Source organism: Histoplasma capsulatum, genomic scaffold (genome assembly GCF_000149585.1).
Source record: "Histoplasma capsulatum NAm1 scaffold_3 genomic scaffold, whole genome shotgun sequence".
In the NCBI taxonomy this organism is placed as follows: Eukaryota; Fungi; Ascomycota; class Eurotiomycetes; order Onygenales; family Ajellomycetaceae; genus Histoplasma; species Histoplasma mississippiense.
In genome coordinates, this window is record NW_001813980.1 from 2,789,303 (window position 1) to 2,805,814 (window position 16,512).

Genomic DNA, 16,512 nt, shown 5'->3' on the forward strand with positions numbered 1-16,512 from the left:
TTTTTTTTTTTCTTTCTCTTTCTCTTTCTCTTCTGAAAAGGCAGGTATATATTATTTCTATTTATTTCAATCATATAAAATTTGTGTATGACATTTAGACATGATCTGCACCTCTATGTTGGTGTCTAAAATTAGTAGCTCATATGGTGAAGTCAAGCAGATCATATAAATAGAAGAAAGATAGAGGAAAGATATCTAGCTAGCTAGTCAGATCTATATTAATCAATTTTTATCCACAATATTTTTCTTCAGCCAATCATCTTGTACAGAGCTTCAATAACTGTCAAGATAACATGCCAAGCAGACCTCCTCTGTATAACTCAGTTATCCAGGGGGGGTTTGGCTGGGGTGGCGTCCGGGATAACCTGGTTATTTGGGGGGGTCATGTTATAACGCCGCTAACGCGCCCCGTAGATAACTATGATGCTGTAGAAGTTAGGTGATTTTGCAACATCATTCATATTAATCAATCAATAAGCAAATGCACAGTAACATCGATATGCAGATCACCAGCCGCGCTTCATTGACTACCATGCATGATGCGGAAGTTCACAAGGGGATAGTGCTATAAAATCACAACACTACTGCAAGCTACAACAAGACACCGTTCTTTGATTACCCTCAACAAAGTCGATACCATATATCCTGCGGCACAGTTTCATGCATCCCTAAAATAGGGGAGTGACGGCTATCTCCTCATATATCCACATGGTCCAAGCGGAAGGGGAGGACGACAAAAGAATAGATATCAAAAGTGTCAACAAAATGGCATATAAGAAGGCACAGTTTCCCCTGAAATCCTGAGGCAATCAAGAAATACTTACCGAGCAAAACTTCCCAATTCCAATCCCCGCGAGCCATTACACGTTGTCACTATATCTTTATAGATCACAATGTTCAAACTCACAAAGTTTAATGATATTAAAGCTTCTCCCTCTTCACCCATTCACCCCCAAACACCTCTAGATAGTTGTAACCATGCAAACCCTCCGCAGCCCGTTACCATGTATGTATGTATGTATAGGTTTAACGTCCCGGAGAAAACACGGGCAGCGCCCGTGTTTCAGAAGCCTCCCGAAGGGCATGGAGACGTGCTACGCTGGAGAGATTTCTATGTACACAGAGAGAGAAAACAGAATCCAGGCGGCAACTCTTGAGAAGACTCAGCTCATTGCAAAGGATTTTTCTGAGCTGCGCATCCACTTCTGGCCCGACGTATGGCCATTCATGGTGGGGTTATAGTGTGGTTCCTTGAGGGGACCGCCGCTGCCGTGCCTGGAAGGCTTTATAGTGAGCAGAGAGGGATACCTCTCTCAGTTGATCAGAAAGCTGTCTGTGCTTCTAACATCAGAAGAAAGACAGACAAGATAAATAATGAAAGAAAGAGAGGGAAAGTGTGTGTTCTGAAATGAAAAGAATAAAAGAGAGAGGTGAAGGAAAGACTGTGTCATCTGCAACACCTTGCAGTCACGTGATCTGGCACAGACCCGGGGGAAAAGAGAGGGGAGAGCACTGAAGAAGGTTGTGGAAGGAAAAGAGCAGAGAATGAAGAGAGAGCAAAGAAAAGAAGGAAGAAGAAGCATTTGAGCCGATAGAGACAAGGGCAAACGAGAGGAAAACAAAGCAGAGTACGCGTAGATACAATGCCGGCAGTCAAAACCATATCAGCTGAGTCAGACACGTAGACCGTACTGATTACACCACAGATAATTGAGACAGATGAGCCTAGTTGTGCTATCTGTACTGTCTGCATAGACTGTGATGTCCCTGGCAGTTGCACTAGCTACCGTGGGTGTACTCAGCAGGCCGGCCTCGTGGAACTGCTGCGGGGGTTGTCAGATGGTTTGCAGCCAGCCGGCTGCGTTACCTTGTGCAGTACCGTGTGTAGAACTGCGTGCAGTCCAGCAGTTCTACAAAGTCTGTAGGGGTCAGAGACCCTAGATAGGCAACAGCTGTCGCCCGGTTGTGTGGCCGTGCTGCTGGCCTCTTGGGCCAGTGAAGAAAGTGCCTCTGTGAGTGTCGACAGAGCACCAAATGTTCTGGGCTCTTGTTGTGTCCACAGACACAGGTGAGCCTCGCATCTGCATGCTGGAAACGCCTGTGGTACCAGGAGAAGTCCCCATGAGAGGAGCGGAGTGCGAGCCAGCGGTGAAGGGCATGCCGTGGCATGGTGAGCTCCGGAGGGGCCTTCACTTGGTATTCCACAGTCGGCCTGCTGAAACTCCAGCCCCGGTACCAGTCAGAGAGCTTGCCACAGGCTCCACTCCACCACTTTCGCCTTGCCTCTTGGCTGAGCTGCTTGGCCACTGTGCGGACCCCACTGACTGTGGGTGTGGCCTCGAGACCATAGGCTGGGGCCGCAGTGGATGAGACTGCCCGCTTAGCCAAGCGGTCTGCTTCCTCATTGCCCTCTATCCCCATATGCCCAGGAGCCCATTTCAGGCCGACATTGTGCTGTCTGAGGAGCTCATGGCAGCGGTTGTAGGCCCAGTTTGAGGAGGCTGCTGCACTGCCCCGTATGCCCCAGATGACTGAGGTGTTGTCGAGGCAGAGCCAGATCTGAGGGTTGCTGCTGTCCTCTGTGACACAAGGTAGGAGCTTCACGGCGCACTCCAATGCCCGGCAGGCACCAACTGCCTCAGCGTCGAAGACATGTGACATAGGGCTCAGCGCAGCTGAGAAGCTGGCCAGCTGTTTATTTCCCTGATAGACTATGAAGCCATAGCCCACCTGCCTGCTGTTGTCAAGGCTCCGTTCTGATCCATCTGAGAAAACATATAGATCTGTTGAGGGTTGACTTCTCCACCATTCCTTGAATGCCTGAGCAGCACTCTTTTTGTCTACACCCTCTGTGGGGTCTGTCCCGCATCCCTCTGAGTAGTGTGGGATGGCAAGTGTGGGTCTATTGACTGCAGGTAGCAGCGCCCCCAACCGCTGGATCTTGGTCTTTGAGCGCTGCCGGGTTCCAGCCCCTCTTCCTCGTGTGATCATTGGAGGTGCTATCCGTGAAGCCAGTGGGTGCTTCTCATCCACCACCTGAAGCCTTGTCGCGAATCGAATTTTGGCCTCCTCCAGAGCTACCATTGCTGATGGGAGCCCAGCATCCCGGTATAGGGCAGCGATGGGCGTTGTACGGAAAACTGGGAGGACCCCTCTGGCTGCCATAGTAAGCACCTTCTCAACTGTCCCCACATGCCATCCCAGGCGGGAGCTAACCTCCCCACTCCTGCCCGTGTGCCTTGCTGGCTGCGTGCGGCCGCCGTACCAGGCCTCTGTGCCATAGAGCAGTGAGGGAACCACGCAGGTGGTGACCGCCTTCCGCAGAGCGTCTGCTGGGGGCCCGTCTCTGGTCTTTCCCAGACTCCGGATGTGCTGGGCTACGGCCCTTGCCTTCTTTGCCCGGGTGGAGACATGTGGTCTCCAGGTGAGCCTTCTGTCGAAGTGTACACCCAGCCAGCGAAGTGCTGGCTCCTGTCCAGCTGGGGCAGTAACAGGGTGAACAGTGAGGTCCTCAGACACAACTACTGCTGGTGCCTCATTGTGTCGCTTTCTTGTAAGATGGATCATCTCAAGTTTCTCTGGTGCGAAGGCCACCTTGTTTATCTCCCCCCACCTCAGAATACTCTGTATATCCTGTCTGAGAAGGGTGGCATTGTTGTCAAGTGAGTGGGTCGCCCGCCAGATGTTCAGATCATCCGCATAGCCAAAGCGCAACTCCGAGTTTTGCCACAGCAGCTCTGCCAGGTACAGAAGGAACAGTATTGGTGACAAAGGAGACCCCTGTGGCGTGCCACATTGCATCTGATGTGCTGCTGTGGTGGTCCCCTCCAGCCGGACCTGAGCTCTGCGTTCAGTGAGGAAACTGTCAATGAGCTGCAGCAGCTCGCGTGGCCACCCCTGTTGCGCCATCCGCTGAAGCAGCCGCCTGCGCAGCACAGCATCAAAGGCACCCTGCACATCCATTGTGACCATGGACACTTCTTTGTTTTGTGCGAAGGCTGCCTCCACCTCATGAGTGAAAGCAGCTACCAGGTCCATTGCAGATCGTCTGGGCAGCGCCCCCCCATGCTGTGGGCTGACCATGCCGTGAATGAGTGCCGTGTAGGCCAGTCGCCTTGCAATGATGCGTTCCAGCCCTTTGGAGATTACTGAAAGCAGGGCAATGGGCCTCCAGGAGCGGACTGAGCTTCTATCTCTCTTACCCACCTTGGGTATCATTGCCACCTCTGCCAGTTTCCAGGCTCGTGGGAAGTGGCAGAGCCGGAGGCAGCAGTTGTATAGCTGCTGTATAAAGAGGGACACATGCTGCCAGCATGCTTTGAGCATCCGCACTGTGATTCCATCCGTGCCTGGGGAGGTGCTCTGTACCCCAATGGTGTTGCGCTCCACCTCCTCCATCCCAACCCGGGGGTAGCCCGTTACCATGAAACAACTGCAAGAACTTTTCATAGATGTCCTTCATCAAGTCAAGCAGTCATCAAATTCTTTGAAGCTAATTGAAGATATTAAATTAAAGAAAAATAAGAATAAAGAAGGCAAGAAGGGGAAAGCTTGAGCATCAAAATTCAAATATCAGAAAGTTCACAAAGTGTACATTTCATCATTCAATCTCTTAGTTCCTTTTATATTCACTGTCAGTTAGATGGAACAAGAACAACTCAAAGTATAAAATTGTAAACTCTGTGAAAAAGGATAAAGCATTTGATTATTTTGATCAGTATATATTTGTTGTCTGAAAGTAGCTTGATAAGAAATATAATTTCAAATCCTATTCACATTTAATTACCGACAGCATATCAGACAGAATGATCAAGAAAATTAAGATTTTTATTGATATTAAATCTGAAGCATTGTTTGATGTGCTGAGAGAAATTATGAGAGATGTTAAAGCTATCAATTTGTATGAGAATAAGCCTTCAATATTGTTTCACTCTTCTATTCAATTTCATTAAAGTAGTTATTAATTCAATATCAGATTGAGCAAAACTTTCTATACAACTTTTTTTTCAATTTTAAAAAATACATTATCAAAAAAAAGATGAAATCATGCAGATTCATACGTGAAGCATGTGAATCTGCTCATTAAATATAGCAAAGAAATTTATACCTCCATAATTCAGAGGTTTTCACCATTTTTGAAAAAGAGAGAAATCATATACAATTTGCTTTAAATCATTTTCAAATCAAAGAGAACTGACAAGCTGTGATGTGTTATATTCAATGCTAAAGAAGAGAAAATGAAAATGAATGAAATTGAATATTTTAATTTAAATTATTGCTATCTGAATTTTGACAGTGAAGTATTCAATGAAGTTAATACTCAGTTGAAGATTGTTGAGTTCCACAGACTTAGATTCATTCACACTCTCAAAATCTTTTCTTTTAATCACCATCTCAATAAATGAGATGTCATAATGTTTATATAGCATTTCATCTTTATTCTTTCTTTCACTCTGTTTTTTTCATATTTTATTTTTATTTTTTCTTTCATTTTACTTTTTTCATTTCTGCATCATTATTCCTTTTATTCTTTCTGTATGCTGCGATCACTCCTTCCTTTGGAGTAGATCGCTGACAGAATGACTATGTATATATAAAGGAGTTCACCCACTATTCTAGATTAGAAAAACTTAGACATGAATTATTCTATCAATTGAACGGTGTACGCCATAGTCTATCATTAACTTCTGTTAAAAATTTTACAATTTGAAGAGTCAGCATATTCATCACTGCTGTGGCTATGCTTTCTTCAAAATGTGAAGAGAAATAATTTAGATTTGTATCAACAATTGTGTCATGATTAATTCAGCCTTCTTTCATCAGATGAATCTGAACTACATCAAGCTGTAAATAAATTAATAAAATAAATTCTATATAACTAATGATGATGCTTCTTCTTCCTTCTTTTCTTTGCTCTCTCTGTCATTCTCTGCTCTTTTCCTGTCACAACCTTCTTCAGTGCTCTCTCCTTCATTATTTATCTTGTCTGTCTTTCTTCTGATGTTAGAAGCACAGACAGCTTTCTGATCAACTGAGAGAGGTATCCCTCTCTGCTCACTATAAAGCCTTCCAGGCACGGCAGCGGCGGTCCCCTCAGGGAACCACACTATAGCCCCACCATGAATGGCCATACGTCGGGCCAGAAGTGGATGCGCAGCTCAGAAAAATCCTTTGCAATGAGCTGAGTCTTCTCAAGAGTTGCCACCTGAATTCTGTTTTCTCTCTCTGTGTACATAGAAATCTCTCTAGCGTAGCACGTCTCCATGCCCTTTAATTTTTCTATGTATCTGTTATATTTTTAATGTCATTTAACACTAAGCATTCCTTCTGTATAATTAACTTTTGTCTGTATTTAACATTACACAAGGACTCATCATAAGCACTGCTTGCATACGAGTATAATGGAAGAATAATAATAATAATAATCTCAATCAAGTTGAATGATCATCTAATCTCTTTAAAAATTTCAAGATTTCAAAGCAGTAAAGAGATATGCTTTTAACTTTAGCTAGAGCTCAATTAAATCTGATGTTTAATGTTTTCTTTGATGACTTTATTATTGATAAAAAATGTGGTTTCAATATGCTTTTATAATAAGTGTCTGCATTCTGACTTAGTGAATAAAGCATTCTGGTTTTAATGTCAGTGAATATTTAGATTTTGAAAATATTAACAAATCATTTGCAGTGCTCTCTTTATAAAGTATGTGTGGCGTTCCGCCCTTAGTCTCCCTTCCGCCCTGCTCCTTCCGTATTATTCCTCCTATTCTTCCCGTATGCTGCTATCGCTCCTTCCTCTGGATTGGATCGCTGACGGGATGACTACGTATATATATAGGGGCGTTCGCCCACCCTTCTAGGTTAGAGAAACTCAGACATGAATTATCCTACCAATTGAACGGCGTACGCCATAGTATGTCTTTAATTCATCTGAGCAAAACTTAAAGATTAATGTTACATTTTAAATATCTGCAGATAAATTAATCAGAGATAGATGTTTGAAAAATCATGTTTTCAATATATTTAAAATTGCTAGCCATTTCAATGCTATTTTTCTTGTGAATGAAATCAATATCTTTTTGTATGAGTGCTTTGTTAATGAAGTTTACAATTATTCTATGACAATCTTTCTCTGCAAATTTGAATATTTTGAGAAAGTTTTGTTTCTCATTATAAACTGTGTTGATGAGTTTGATGATGCTATTCTCAGCAGAATTTATTATAAGCTGAAGTATGAAATTTTGAACTGAGAATTTCAGAGAGATGTCTGAAAAAGTTTTCTTTTAAAATCATGCATGTATAAAGGAAGTTTGCAGCTGTTCAGTGATGAGCTATATAAATTGAAGGATTTGAATTTCAGTGTCTGAAAGATATGTGATGAAATGCTCATCATTCATATCTCATCTCTAATTGTATATTCATCTTCAGATCAGAAATCTGATTATGATCATTCATACATTTGCTATTACCAGTAAAAATTGTGTGTTTTACACTCATTTAAAGCAGATCACAAAATTGAATAAGAAATTCATTTGCATATTTAATTGCATGAAACATTTCAAGATCATGTACAATTAAAATGCTATAATTTCAGAAGTATATAATCCGCCTTTTAATTTTATTTGATATGAATGAATAAATGATGAGATTTTTTAATATCTGATTTAATTTAATTCTTCTTATACTTAACTATCATGTTTGTTTCATATTTGTGAAAATTGTTTGTGAATGAGAAATTAATCTATTAATTTGCTTTATTCTATTTTTCAGTAATTATATCTGATAACAGTTTTATATAAATGATCAATCTGAGAGGCTCTTTAATGTTTTGCTTGATGAGATGTTAATTTGAAATCTATCTTCTCAGCAGACAGACTGAAACAGATTTCTATATATTCTCTTCAACTCTCATATTTGTGAAGCTCATTCATCAAATATTCTATCTGTGAAAATTAATATACTTTGTTCTTTTTTTTTTTCTTTATGTTTTTCTATCAGTAATTATATCTGATGACAATGCTATTTGTTATAATGCTGAATCTTAATGAGATTCGCCTTGTTTGATTTTTTATTGTGATTCAATAATTGATGAAAGTTAGTCAAATTTTGTAAACATCACTAGTCATACATCAACTGGAAGTGTGAAGGGTGTACTGTAGATGTCATATGAATATCCCCTCTGTTTATAAACTCTGAGCAGGTATTTAGCTCAGTTAACATCTTCTGTAAATGGTGCAGTTTCTCACAATCACTTCAAGTCTGTCTTCAGAGGGAACATTAGCATAGAACAGATGGTCTGAGGCATATAAAGCCAGCCCTCTTCCCACTTTGCTTCCATCGCTCCATTTCCCCGAGCAAGAATGAAACAGAGGCATAGCCGGGGATATTCCTGTCACGGGACCAGGCGTGGTGACTCAGCAAACGCGTTTTTTTTTCAACATCCAGATCAAAATTTTTAGAATGAAGAGTCGGTCAAAGGCATGGTGGATTAAAGGACAAAACAAGAGCAATTCACGCTATCAATACACTGAATCTCCATTAGTTTACAGCATCTGATAATGTGCATCTTGCATCTTTAGTTTAAGCGTACGTCTGGGTTTCTAGGTATAGTTTACCAACATTATCAATATCCGGGTCATCCACCAGCCTCATCTTAGTGAGCCTAAGTCGGCACTGAACCCCGCCTGGGACCTGGCCAAGGATATTTATCTCAGCAATCTCTGCTGTTTTTTTCTTTTCCACTTATTCTCCTTTCACAGTGACGGCGCCCACCTGATCGCATTCTACCCACATTTCTTTCATCGCTTACATGCGAAGTCTGCTGTCATATCCGCCTTCTATAACAAAAGGCGCACTGTGCGGCATCCTCCTTCCTGCCTCCTCACAGTCACCATGACAGTTAATCTAGCGTGCCTCCCACTTGATATTGTTCCCATGATCCTTAAGAACCTACCTGATTTTGCAGCTTTATTTTCAGCTGTCCAGACCTGTCGATGTTTCTACTCTGTATTCCAAGACTGCAGCCGCCAGATTTTGAAAACAATATTTTTGAATCAATGTCGTTCCGTGGAGAAGTACAGCTGGGGCAAGGTTTTTCGGGAGCTGGTTTTTATCGTTTGCAAAAATTTCGTGGCAAGATATGCTGCTCGCTTCATCCTTGAGACGGCCTGGAAGTGGTTTTTGCAGATGGAACAAGAGGAGGTGCTGATACCTATTGCAGTGGGTTTGGCCCATTCCTATGTTCTTAGCGAGCGCGTCGATGATGCAATCGACCTTCTTGAAAATATCTGCCGTGGTGCATGCCCCTTTGGGTAGTCGATGCCTTCCAAAGGCACCTGGCGTCTCTTTAAAGAGGTGCAGAGCTGGAAGGCTATGACACTATACCCTGCTCTACATCGGCTAGCAAATCTATACGCTGAGAAGGGCTGTGATAATGGATCAATCCCGAGAATTCTACAGAGTCGCCGACTACAGTATGAGAAACTGCCAACGGTCTTGATTGAGGAAACAAGAATCACCTACTCGACCGACTCCAAACTTTTAGTTCAGAGGATACCTTGGTGGACGGTATTATAGGCTACGAGGACTACCGCGCTGGGAAGCAGCTCCGGTGGTCTGACATTCCTCTTGTTGTGCGAGCTTGCCAGCTGCCTCACCCCGGTCTCATTTGGAGCCATATTCCTTGAGAATAAAACACGCCTCAAATTGTTGACCATGCGCCGGTTGTGTTCCCAAATAGGGTGTGCGCAGGCAAAGGAGGAACCCCGGGATATGTGGACTGACAAGCGAATGCGATCTCATTCCTGGCATTACCGGCGAAATCGCGGTTTAAAGTAAAAGAATAATATCAGATTTTAGGTATTATAATGGCAGTAAATGGGCGTTGGAAGTTATTCGAGGTATCAATGCTGCTAGTTTCTTGTGATATCAAACCGTTGGGTAGAATAATATCAGGTCGTCCATTACAGCGTGATGGAACTATGCCTTGTTTGATTTTCTGCCGTACATGCGTTTTTTGTTCCTCTTTGGAAAGGTCAATAATTTATGGAAGGTTAGTTAAATCAAGAGACAATGGTCGCAATTAATAGCGCTTAGTTGTCCAAAAATACTTACTGCTTGTCATTTGGAAAGATGGATCTATGTATTGGTAGGATGCCTTGAGAATCTCATGTTTTGCTAGGATAGGGAACCAGCTATGTGTATGTGCGGGGTGGGTGTCGGGGGGGTGTGGCGTTTGGGTGGGGGGTTTCGTGCGGGGGTTTCTTTCTGCAGTTTGGCTCAAAATACGAAGCTTGATTCTTCGTGCGTCCATGTCGGGAGGTCGGGGTGACACAGGTTGAGTTTGAGTCAATGTCCACGGCGAAATTTCTCCAATACAATGGTCTGAACAGTCGTCAAGTTGGGAATCTGACCCAATGTCAGATAATGAATGTTCAGGTTCGATCCCTCCTCTATCTTCTTCAATCCACGGCGTTCCAGTAATAATTGAGCCTGGATTCAACAACAACTCTTCAACACTCGTGTATAGCTCGCTCGATTTCCATATCTCATGTAGCCTTTCTGACGCCCTTTCATTGTTCCACAGGGAGAAAAGCTCTTGTATCTGAGAGGATTCGACTTCTTTCGATCCCAGCATCTCAAGTATCCCCTCCTCTAGGCCCTCGATGTTGGATATTGACAAAGCCCAAAGCTTCTCCAGGCCGCGGACGTAAGTAACCCTCTGGCTGCCCTCGTTTCTTTGCGGTGGGGTCGTACGAGCAATCATGGCCGGATTCTCAACATGCCACGCATGCTGGGCGTTGTCCGTCACAACAATACTTCTTGCCTCGACATCAATCACAGGCCTTCGATACTCGCTGCCGCTTGCTGCCGCTGTGTCGTGTTTCATGATCCATATTATCACGGCTTTTTTCCAGCCACGGACTTTTGTCTTCACCTGAGGTATGAGGCACAGGAGATTGCATGTGTAAAAACAAACGACAAATTGGGGGAAAGAAGGGGGAGAATGAAAACTAAGAGCTGCGCATCCAGCGTAGTGATATCTGAAGCGTGTCTTCTCCACCAACAAGTTCCCCAGGTAAAGCCTTGTGATTAACCATGCTCTCCAGCCAGTTATCATCTATACTCAGTAAATTAGAGGCTGCCAAAAGTCGTCCATACAGCAAAGTGAGGGAGTCATCTGCTGTTGGGTTTCCAGCTTGGATCAGCATAGCGGCAAGATCATTGGACCTTTAAAAAAACACGATTAAGCCGGCAGAAATGCCGGATTTCAGGCGTCAGCCGTTAGTTCCTGGGTATTTGGTATCATCATTTTGGCCCTCGTCGCCTGGTCTATCAGAAGGATGACCTCACGGCTGTAAGAATCGGCTGCTGGAAGGCTGAAGTTGCGAGTACAATCCGCTAGTTTCCACCAGGTTGGATCTTAGCGATTCTTCTGACGACCGCCTTGATATAATTATTAAGGTGGATAGGGCCGAAGAAAGTGTCCCTGAAGCCCGCCTTCATGCATACCGGTCAGGTTCAAGTAGTGGTCGGTTTCTAGAGTCCCTCATGGCGTTTCTTACCGACTCCGCTGACTGGCTATTTCAGATGACCCCATCGTCATCGATGATTCGATGGAGATTTGTGACGATGATGGACCCACAAAAGAGTTTGTAGATGCGCAGACGCCTCGGCTGTTGTCATCCGCCAACAAGGCATCCACCGAGAAAGGTGACGAACCAAGATCCGATGACGGATGGCAGTGCCGCATTGACTCCGCGAGAGGTAAGGCTCGTTCCATTACCGTCCCGGTTTCCCACTGACCCGCGACAGAAACCCCCAACTTACCTGGAGTGAGTCGACCTCTTCTCGTGATGCCCACACCCGCGTCTCTCCACGTCCACAGAGTCGACCTCCAATCCCGGTTGAACGCGCGACTAGAGAGGAGTGGCCGGTAAAAAGGATACTAGACTCCCGGATCCGTGTGCGGGGGGACGAGGCAATGTTGGAGTACCTTGTCGCATGGAAGGCTACCTGGCGGACTAGACAGGTGTGCCAATTGCGTTTCAGGCACATTGAACTTCCTGCGATCCCGGCTGTGTGCAACGGGACCAAGGAGGGGTGGCCAGTAAAGAAGATACTACGTTCTCGGATCCGAGTGCAAGGGGACGAGAAAATTCTAGAGGATCATGTCTCATGGGAGTCTACCTGGCAACCGCTAAGCAATCTGATTCCAGGTTGCAAGAAGTTGGTCAAAAAATTCCATGCAGAATGGAAGAACAAGCGGCCTTCGTTGACAACTCTGGCAGGCTATAGGCATTTCAAGCAGAGACAGGGATCGCGCAGGGCCGGTGGACGCAAGATTGTAAAGTCGATTGGATAGAACCTTCATTAGTGTAACTATATAATATTATGCCATTTTTGGTTCTAATTTGTCCCGTACTTTGCCTGTCTTATTTGTTTGCTCTTTGTCTTCTGTTTGCTCTAGGAAGCACTATTGAGATTGCCTATCACATTCTAGACCGGGGTCTACCTTTCCTACAAATATGGTATGGTATTTTTTTGTTCGTGTTCATTTGTTTGTGCCTTGTTTGTTTGTTTTGCTGTCTCTTTTCTTTTCTTTGTCCCTTCTGTCTTTGTTTTTCTTTGTTTCATTTTATTCGCATTTATTTCTAGCTCTGGAGAGGAGCCCTATTGAAATTATCGCTCCAGTTCTGGATATTTATATGTTTGGGTTCACCCGTTGCTACATTAAACCATAATAAATCACATTCCACAAATCGACTGGAAATTCACATCTTAACAGAAACCCAAGTGTGATTCGCGCGGCTTTGGAGCGCCTTTCGGCCCTGTTTTCCTCAGGATACTGGTCTCGGAGCCAATTATTTGTGAATAACTAGTGGTTGCTCATTTGTCAAATGAATTTCACATCTGAAACCATTAGCTAAATAACCCAGCTTTGAAAGGCAAAGAGGCTAACAGGTCGCAAGCCCGGTACCAAGTTTTAGTAGGATAGCTGGGCCACATCCTTTCATCAATTTTTTCCCAAGTCATCTCACAATGTCAACCTCGCAACCAAATTCTTCCTGCAACTCTTTGGAATGCACGACTCTTACGGCCAACTCCACGTTCTAATTCATAATTTGGAATTTCCGGAATTGTCTGATCGACCACCTGAACGACATAGATTGCGTTGAATCGACCTGCAAGGGCGGCGTAGGTGGCTCTTACTTCTGTCCCTTTTATGGCTTTGTACAAGCGGCGGCCCCGAGCTGGAAGCAACAGATCGATTGCTTCTTCTTCTGAACCCCAAATCAAAGAGGTTTCAGAAAGTTGCTAGGTACAGTTTTGGTTGAGAACGAGTTTCCCACGCACACTCTCGACGTAATGACTGTCGTGGGCTAATCACTCATTAAACCAAGGGTCATCTAGAACTTGTCTCGCTGACGCTCTTGCAGACGGCTCAAACTGCAATAAATTTCCAATGATTTGCCCCAGCCTCACTATGTCCTCTCTTGTGAGATCGGGACTCTCCAGCCCTTCAAAGTACACTTCTTCCAGCCATTTCTGCAAGCTGGGCCCGGTGTTTTCTGTGGCTCTGCCGTCCCCTGCGTTCATTGTATCCCATATCCCTTGCCATCTTTCAGGTAGGTCATCGCTTGCCATCTCTCGCATTTGGCCAACAAGAATTGTTGGCGTTATCAAGAAGGTGTCGAAAGGCGGCTGCCCCGTGAAAAGTTCAAAGAGCTGTTATACCTATCAGTTTACCCTTGTATAGCGTTTAGCCTCGGATGATTTCACCCACCATGCATCCCATGCTCCACAAGTCAACACGATAATCAATGCGATCTTGAAATATCACTTCAGGTGCCCGAAGAGCTAGAGGTGTGTGTAGTGTTTGAGGAATTGCAGTGGGTAAAAATGATTCCCCGAAGTCGATTATTTTGATTGACTGGGCCGAATTCCAAGAATGCGTCCGATATGAGGTAGGCTTAACGATATATTCAGGTATGCCAGGCGCCAGGTCTTTCCCATCGCTCCTTCGGACATAGCCAATTTCTGGTTTTCCAAGCATCTCAGTAAACCCCTCTTCGGTTACATTGTCCATGTAAGGCATAGTGAAGGCCAAATTGCGGGTATGCAGATCTATACTAGGTGAGAATTGTTCAAAATATCACCAAGAGAGTCTTACCTCCATGTCCAATATTCTGTCGGTGCAAGCTATCAAGCCCAATAAGACTCTGCTTCGCAATGACTTTGGCGAGCTTCCCAGGGAGTCTCCCATCAGGAAAGTGTGCATCAATTGTGTCCGGAATATTAGGCCCCAGAAGCTCATAAACTAGGCATTTATGAGATCCATTTGGGCCCTCAAGATCGAAGTCATCAAGCATGTGCACCGTATGTTTCAGACAAAAGTGATGAGATGCCAACTCCTTCATGGTTTGGAGCTCTCGCGTCTCCCCACCATGATCCCTTTCTGCAACAGAAATTTTGACAGCAACATAAACCTCTTCCCTGCAAACAGACAACTTCTCGTTAGCTAGAACTACCAAGAGTCACACAATTTTGTACAACCTTTGATCTCTCGCCGCCCAAACTGTCGAGTAACCTCCCCATCCTAGTTTATGTAGCACTTTATACCTTCCAGCTTTCAGGTATTCTCCCAAGGCAACTGGGTGGTAACCGCCTTTTCGGTAGCGATGAAGTGGCTCCGCGTCAACGGGGGAAATATAAAGGGGCTGGTCCATCTGACTCTTGTCTGGATGAGTAGACCAAAGCCGTGAGATGCTCCTCAAGGGGACAGTACGTCTCGATAGTATCCAGGCAATTGCCATTAGATTATTTAAACCGAAGTTGTCTGTGCCTATTCTGTCAAATATTAACATGAGTCCAGACTGTGACGTTGGCAGCAACTCGCAAACGATAGCCAATCAAATGATCTTTATAAGCGCCTAATTCTTCTTGGCGACAAATTATTGGTCAGCGGCACACCACCAAATCCCTCCGCAACATAGTGGCGGCAAAAGCAGAAAGCAGACTTATACAACCACAGGAAGAACGTATAAATCAGTCCCTACTGCTCTCTGAAGATGTATCTAGGTCTAGAAAAAATATTATATACAACCTACGGTGTCTATATGAAACTTGGAGCTTATAATGTCTCCTATTTCCCGGCAGGCCGTCAAGCTCACGCAAAGGATTCGCAATCCTACTTTACGTAATCTCACACTCAGCCTCATCGAAGACGCTTCTCAGAAGCCTGACCTAGCACACTTCACCATCGCCATCCTCAAGTAAGCACCATATTAATATTATGTGTAACTGAAGTTGCCGTTTTTCAGAAATCTTACCATGGCAGAAACCCATCGCATACGAGTCATACCGACCTCAAGCCTTACGCCACAGCACTGTTTGCAACCGAGGAACAATTCAAAAACAACAAAGCTCAGACAGCTCACATCTACCACGATGAACAAGGGTGCTATACTAGTCATGTTCTATATCAAGAAAGAGAGAACAAATCGTCAGATGAGTGAAGTGCTCTGAGTGATGCTTGGGACCACTGGCTGCCGCGTTATATTCAGAATGAGAAGTACAGTGTCTATGATGGAATTGAACCGCTGCCCAGCGGTACACATGAACAGTCCCTTATTTTTGGATCTCCTATTCGGTGTGACTTTGGTACGGTGGCTGAAGATGTATTGCGAGGGAATGTAACAATTAAAGGAAATTTAGAAATTCAAAAATCCAGAAAACAATAGCTTGAGGTTCTAGAAACGCGTTGCTCCATTCCTCGGTCTATTGGCGAAACACAAGAAGCGACAGGATTGTGTTTCAGGAGTTTCTGTCCACAGTTAACAATTGGCTCTCAGTTACCCTCATCTTTCTACAGAGAGTCAATATCTCAGTCAATGTTTGGTGGGAAATCTCTCGATTCGCGGCTTACGCATTCCCAACTACATTAAGATGCTTCGAGATCGTTTCCTTCCCCCTTTCCTATAATGAAAGTTTATTGAAGATTAGAAATTACTTTTCCATTATCCTTGCTCATCTGCCTTGTCGCCAACCCTCTGCCTTTTAAAGCCAACTTTACTTGCTCCAATGGTATCTTCCTCTTCCTCATCCACCTCTCCAACATGATCTGTGAAGCTCCACTGTAGGGCATTCTCATACTCAGCCTCGGTTTCGTTGGCTGATGTATCAGACTCGACCAAGACTGGTCCCGCTGTTAAAATAAAAACTGGGCCTTCGCCAGATGATGCAAAAGACTGAGATTCACTATTCAAGTCTGAAACCCTCCAATTTGCAGCCTCAATGAATCCATTTCTCCATTCCTTTGCCAAGTTTCTGCCATGCTGAAAAGCAGCTGCTCTCTGATGAAAGGTTTCTGGGTCACCAGTCATAGACCACCCTTTGAGTTGGGTCATAATATATTCAAGACAATCTCCAGAATAGGTTGGCTGGATAGAATGAGAGGTGTATAACTTGAGCATGCCATCATGGTATGTAGATGTAATTGTATAGATGTTGT

At 44.3% G+C, this 16,512-nt stretch overlaps 6 protein-coding genes across 6 annotated transcripts; 2 read left to right on the plus strand and 4 right to left on the minus strand.

Annotated features, from left to right (window-relative positions):
* Positions 1-978: 978 nt before the first annotated feature.
* HCAG_03977 (predicted protein) lies at positions 979-1,371 on the plus strand (the record flags this gene model as incomplete). Its single annotated transcript, XM_001541829.1, has 3 exons — positions 979-1,010; positions 1,068-1,215; positions 1,363-1,371. 3 exons carry the CDS (start codon positions 979-981, stop codon positions 1,369-1,371), a joined length of 189 nt encoding a protein of 62 aa, XP_001541879.1.
* Positions 1,372-1,863: 492 nt separating this feature from the next.
* On the minus strand, positions 1,864-4,398 carry HCAG_03978 (conserved hypothetical protein; the record flags this gene model as incomplete). The annotated part of the gene is made up of 1 exon (XM_001541830.1): positions 1,864-4,398. One exon carries the CDS (start codon positions 4,396-4,398, stop codon positions 1,864-1,866), a length of 2,535 nt encoding a protein of 844 aa, XP_001541880.1.
* A 5,448-nt stretch (positions 4,399-9,846) lies between these two features.
* HCAG_03979 (predicted protein) lies at positions 9,847-10,887 on the minus strand (the record flags this gene model as incomplete). Its single annotated transcript, XM_001541831.1, has 2 exons — positions 9,847-10,022; positions 10,113-10,887. The coding sequence occupies 2 exons, from the start codon at positions 10,885-10,887 to the stop codon at positions 9,847-9,849; spliced, it is 951 nt and encodes a 316-aa protein (XP_001541881.1).
* A 1,765-nt stretch (positions 10,888-12,652) lies between these two features.
* On the minus strand, positions 12,653-14,419 carry HCAG_03980 (conserved hypothetical protein; the record flags this gene model as incomplete). The annotated part of the gene is made up of 5 exons (XM_001541832.1): positions 12,653-12,726; positions 13,097-13,316; positions 13,485-13,727; positions 13,786-14,126; positions 14,173-14,419. 5 exons carry the CDS (start codon positions 14,417-14,419, stop codon positions 12,653-12,655), a joined length of 1,125 nt encoding a protein of 374 aa, XP_001541882.1.
* A 718-nt stretch (positions 14,420-15,137) lies between these two features.
* HCAG_03981 (predicted protein) lies at positions 15,138-15,517 on the plus strand (the record flags this gene model as incomplete). The annotated part of the gene is made up of 2 exons (XM_001541833.1): positions 15,138-15,274; positions 15,340-15,517. 2 exons carry the CDS (start codon positions 15,138-15,140, stop codon positions 15,515-15,517), a joined length of 315 nt encoding a protein of 104 aa, XP_001541883.1.
* Positions 15,518-16,018: 501 nt separating this feature from the next.
* HCAG_03982 (predicted protein) lies at positions 16,019-16,408 on the minus strand (the record flags this gene model as incomplete). The annotated part of the gene is made up of 1 exon (XM_001541834.1): positions 16,019-16,408. One exon carries the CDS (start codon positions 16,406-16,408, stop codon positions 16,019-16,021), a length of 390 nt encoding a protein of 129 aa, XP_001541884.1.
* Between the last annotated feature and the right edge of the window lie 104 nt (positions 16,409-16,512).